We start from the raw sequence: 5,179 nt of genomic DNA on the forward strand, positions 1-5,179 counted from the left end.
TACCCGCTGTGTCTCCCCTCAACAATGGAACGCTGCCCTGGAAGTGTAAGCCAAATAAACCCTTCCTCCTCTAAGTTGAATTTGGCCAGTGAGTTTCATCACATCAATAGAAGGGAACTAGAATACTGGCTTGAAGCTGTTCTCAGTGTATCACAGCAATTCAGAGTCAGTTCCCGACAAGCCTGGAACATCCTCTCCCTGACCCTTCACCCTCCCCACCCTGTGAGCGACACACGGAAATAAACACAAGAGCAGAGGTCTCAGCAATCAGAGCAACCTTGTGCCGATTGTGAGGTCTTTATTCTTCAGGGTTCCCGGCTCCTTTATTGGCCTGCAGCAGAGAGCAGATCAGGGGTGAGTGCTACCCTCGGTCAGCGGGCTGAGCAGGAGTCCAGGGTGCAGAGCCCTCTTCCTGGAGCCCGGACAGCTTCAAAATGTGCATTCTGGGAAGGAAGGAAGGAAAGGGTCAAGGTGAGTGGGGTCGTTCCCATGCAGTGCTGCCTGGCTTCCAAGGGCAAGAGAGGCTCCGTGGCCAGCACCTGTCTCCCTTCTTCCCCTGGGTCACAATGGATATGTGAACCCTCCACCCCCCAAAGCCTGAGAGAGAAGCCGTGCATCCTCCCTGGTGTTACCAAGCCAGATAACTGGATCCCTCTTGGTGGTCCTGGCACGGGGTTATGGGAGATGGTACCCAGGAGGGAGCCGGAGGCAAGGGACCTGCCAACTGTGAGGCAGTGGCCAGTTCCTGCCGCTGCTTCTGCCTATCCTCAGCCCTCCCTCCTAGCTTGGCTGAAGGAGGGGGGCCTGCACGTGGTATGCCCCCGTTCAGCTGGGACTAAGCCTTCTGTTATCCTGGCCAAAGAGCACATCTGTCTCCTTTAAGTGCTGACCCAGGAAGACGCCTCATGAAGGTCCAGCCTTCTTAGAAGGTGAGCCAGCATTTGGACATAACAGATGGCTCACAGTGGGTAGCTACCCTGAGATGTGGTAGGTTGGGGCCTGGCCATCTGTTGTTTGCACAGGGCCCTACCCAGGGATTCTCAGGGTACCTGCCCTGCAACTGACTCCACCCAAGGAAGGGGTAAAAGAGGTAGGAGGTGAGGGTGCAGCAGGGCACAAGCACAGTCACCTGGCTGTGGGTCTGCTGTGAGCTCTGGACAGTCATAGGTACCAAGGGAAGATGGATGGCTAGTTTGCTTAAAAAAAAAATACTAGGCTCAAAATCAGCTATGCAGCTGCACAGTCTCTCTCTCTCTCTCTCTCTCTCTCTCTCTCTCTCTCTCTCTCTCTCTCTCTCTCTGTGTGTGTGTGTGTGTGTGTGTGTGTGTGTGTGTGTGTTTCAAACCAGTTCCCACCATGTAGCTCCTTGTCTGTCTGTCTGCCTGCCTGTCTCTGTGTATGTATGTATGTATTCACATATATGTTTATTTACTCTGTGTGCACATGTGAAGATCAGAGGACAACCTGGTGGAGGCAGCTCTCTTCTGCCACCCTGGGAGTTTCAGGAATTGAATTCCCGACATCAGGCTGGCCAGCAGGCACCTTATCTGCTGAGCCATCTCACCCGCTCACTCCGTGACATCTCATTTACTCAGATTGGATCCCTCACTGGTCAGGAACTCGCCAGTTAGGCTAGGCCCGCTAACCGGCAAGCCCCCGGGATCTGCCTGTCCCTGAGTCCCCAGCCATGAGGAGCCAAACATGGCTACCACGCCTGGCTTTTTGACATGGTTTTGTGAATCAAACACATATCTTCATGCTTACGTGGGAAGCATTTCACTGGCCCTGTGTCATCTCCCTGGTCCTCAGAACACATTCATGTATTTTATAGAAAGGGCCAGCCACTGCCACCAGCCGCCCTGGGCACAACACCCCTGATATGAGGTCTCACCAAGGAATACTAGTGATACTGTTGTCCCACTGGGGCCCAGACACATGAAAGGACAGGGCCACCCTGGGCACCACCGGCTGGCCTTACCTGTCTCCTGAAGAGGTTTGAAGCACCAGGGCACATTTGGGATGCTGGAGTCGAAGCAGCAGCCACGGTTGTTACACTGCTCTGATGTGACAGACGGGTAGCCACAGTCCACCCTGACATCCGTCGGGACCAAACATTGGCTCGGAGCTGTCCAAATGAAGCACAGTCAGCTGCCGGACTGCTAGTTTGGGCTTCCTTTCTTGCTTCTTGTGGCACCCCCTCAGCCATTCCGAGTATGGAGAGGATGACAATCTTACCCAATGGGACATGTCTAAAGGAAAGCAGTCTCTTGGGAAATGAAGCTTCCTGGAGCTCTCCCCGACAGTGGAGGGCAGGAATGTGGAACTCAAATCCTCCGGGGCCTCCTTAGTTCCCTTCACCGTCCATTAACACTGCATCTGACTGGCATCCCTCTACTCTCAGATGTAACCTTTGGAACATGCGGCCTTAGCAGACCCTTAACTGCTGCCACCAACTCCAGAGCTAAGAATGCCACCAGAAACAGCCAATTCATGTAACAGAGCCCCCTCCCCTGCCCTGCCCACCACCATCATAGTACTTGGGAAATGCCTTAACAATCATCTTTTGTTGTGTCTAAAAAGATTCTTGTGCCCACTTCTATGGTGGAAGGGGCGGTTTCATAGCCACAGACACTCATGCAGCCTAGACTGGCCTTGAATTTGATGTGCACTCATTAATTTAGAAGGATAGCTGTGGTTTGTATCCTTAGAGATTTGGTCTTTTGAGATCTATCGTAATGCTCAATATAGTCCCCCTCCCCCAAGACCTGGTTGTCCCAGAGATGAGAGAGTCCACATGTACGCCTTGGCCCGAAGTTATTTCTGATTGGCAAATAAAGATGTCAGCTGTCACTAGCTGGGCAGAAGAGACATTGGTGGGGTTTAGGTTTCCTGGGATGGGGGTCAGATTGGGACCACGAGGAAGCAGAATGTGCAGGAGGAGAAAAAGAAGCCGCCATGGGTTAGGTGAACCCTGAGGGCTGGCCAATTGGAGTTAAGATCAACCTAGATGAAATATAGTAAGTGATAACTCTGGTCGTTGATAGGAAAGTAGATTCTAATATCACAGAGGCTAAGCATCTGCCCAGCTCTCAGACTAGTTAAGGCTTCTGGTAAATAAAAAGGTTGTGTGTGGTTTTTATCCGGGAACTAAGTGGTCAAGGCAGGGTAGAAACCCCAGGTCAAAATTAAATAATTTCTACAACATGCATTCACTGCTGAATGCTAACCCAAGGAATCTGTCCATTTGCCTAGTATCCCTCACTTGGTCAGGAGGTAAATAAACAGGTTTAGATGTCCTACAACTGACAAGATTCCTGGGAATCCAGGAGCCTATAATGCTTAGAACAAAGTTCCCTTGTTTGTTTGATCTGTAAGGACTTCCCTTCCACAGGGAAAACCATCCTGGGGGATACCAAGCCACAAGGAAAATCGCCGTGTGTGCTATTGCAATGTCTCCGCTGCAGCTCACCACCTGGTGGTTAGCTTGTCCGGTCCCAGCTGTGAGCTCCCTCCACCTCCAGCAATCCTAGTTCAGGAAGGTTGCATGCTTATCCATACATGATCAGCTAACCGAGTTCCCTTAAGCGGAAACCCAGCAAACTTCTCTATCTCCCCCCTCTGAAGTGGATATGTCATGCCTTCCTTCAGATGGTGGGCGGTGGGGTGGGGAGCTAAGGGACACACCCCAGGCAGCAGGGTTTCAAACCAACCCCAGTAGATCTACTCTCTTCACCCTGGTCAGGTGTGGCCTGGCAAAGGTCATACCCAATGTCTCTTGAGTACTTCTCACCTAATTTGTGACCCAATGTCCAAGGGGAACAGGTTTCTAGAAACTGTCTGGAGCTATTACGTTCTCAACTGTTTCTTCTTTTTTGGTTGGGGGGGGGGCATTCGGGTACTCAGTGTGTGTTTAGAAATCCCGGCAAAGAAAGCAAAAAGAGAGAATGAGCCTCAGCCGTCTCTCCCAGCCCAGCCTTGGCTCCAACCCTGCTGCAGATTCTGAGGAGAGCTGTCCCGGGTATGTTAACATTCTCTGAGCTTACATTAACTTGTCTCTGAAGTGGGTCAGAAAGAGCATCTTTGTAGGACTGCTGAAAGAAACCATGTACCTCTGAAGTGGTAATTAATTATTAAATCGAGGTAGAAGGTAGGCAGTCTCCCCTGCTTTCAAGCTCACAGAACGCTCTGTTAGCCTGGGTCTTCTGTCTCCCTCCTCGTAGAGGTCCCAGCCTAGTTACAGAGGGAACCAGATAGGTACTTACACAGGCCGACATACTCCGCAGCTATCCCAGAGGACCCAGCCACCAGGATCATCAGCAGCACTAGCCAGAGGGCTCTGGTCTCCATGGCAGCAGGCAAGCGTCTGGATGACCGCACAAGATGTGCAGGGTCGCAAGGGAAGCCCTTTTATAGCCATGTGTTTGCTGGGTTCTGTGGACTCTGCACTCTCTCCTATGAAATTCCAGAAGACTCCTCCCCAATCCTAAATCAGGGTGGGAGGGGGTTGGGGGAGGGGAGAGGGCTAGGGAGGAAAAACAGGGACAGGGAAGAGGTGGGGACAGCCATGGCAGATCAACCTGAAAGCAGAGTCTGTCAATCAATGTATGAACGTAGTCTAGAAGCAGACTGACTGAGGCTGAAGGCAAGGTCACTGGCTGGACAGAGCCACAGGCCAGGCAGGGACATTTAATCTTGTGGTCTCAACCACCTCACAGAGAACAATGAAGAAGACCTGGTCTACTTCGTCCACAGCACCTCTAACCTCCTTTGTCACTTTTGAAGGTGGAGACTCTAACTCTGCACTTTCTCCAGAAAAGCCATTGTTATCATCAGCTTCACTTTGTTGAAATATTTATTCAATGTAGTTTAATAAAATACATTGACTACATATATTCATATATTTATTATAAAAATAGATTTATATTAATATAATATATTTTAATAAAATATACAACATAAATTATATATTTTAAAATCTATAACATAAATTATATATTTCAAAATATATAATTCAAATATATAAAATATATTTAAAACACTAATATATTTAGTTTTTAAAATCAAAGAATATAAAGTTCCCCCTCCCATCCAGAGACATCTATTTTCAGAACCTCTGTTTTCTAGACCTGAGCAGATTTTTTAAAAAATTTACTTACTTGGGCTAGAGAGATGACTCAGC

At 49.4% G+C, this 5,179-nt stretch overlaps 1 protein-coding gene across 1 annotated transcript; it reads right to left on the bottom strand.

Moving 5' to 3' along the window:
• Nucleotides 1-272: 272 nt before the first annotated feature.
• Tff3 (trefoil factor 3) lies at nt 273-4,891 on the bottom strand. The gene is made up of 3 exons (XM_052164078.1): nt 4,263-4,891; nt 1,979-2,125; nt 273-443 (listed from the first exon to the last, which is right to left on the bottom strand). The coding sequence occupies exons 1-3, from the start codon at nt 4,345-4,347 to the stop codon at nt 430-432; spliced, it is 246 nt and encodes an 81-aa protein (XP_052020038.1). The 5' UTR covers nt 4,348-4,891; the 3' UTR covers nt 273-429.
• Between the last annotated feature and the right edge of the window lie 288 nt (nt 4,892-5,179).

Source organism: Apodemus sylvaticus, chromosome 19 (assembly GCF_947179515.1).
Source record: "Apodemus sylvaticus chromosome 19, mApoSyl1.1, whole genome shotgun sequence".
NCBI lineage: Eukaryota > Metazoa > Chordata > Mammalia > Rodentia > Muridae > Apodemus > Apodemus sylvaticus.

Bases quoted from the DNA above. Each gene is read 5' to 3' on its own strand.
- Tff3 (XM_052164078.1), bottom strand. From the start codon at position 4,347: ATGGAGACCAGAGCCCTCTGGCTAGTGCTGCTGATGATCCTGGTGGCT. The intron at 2,126-4,262 runs GTAAGTACCTAT...TCATTTGGACAG, and splicing joins TGCGGAGTATGTCGGCCTGT to CTCCGAGCCAATGTTTGGTC.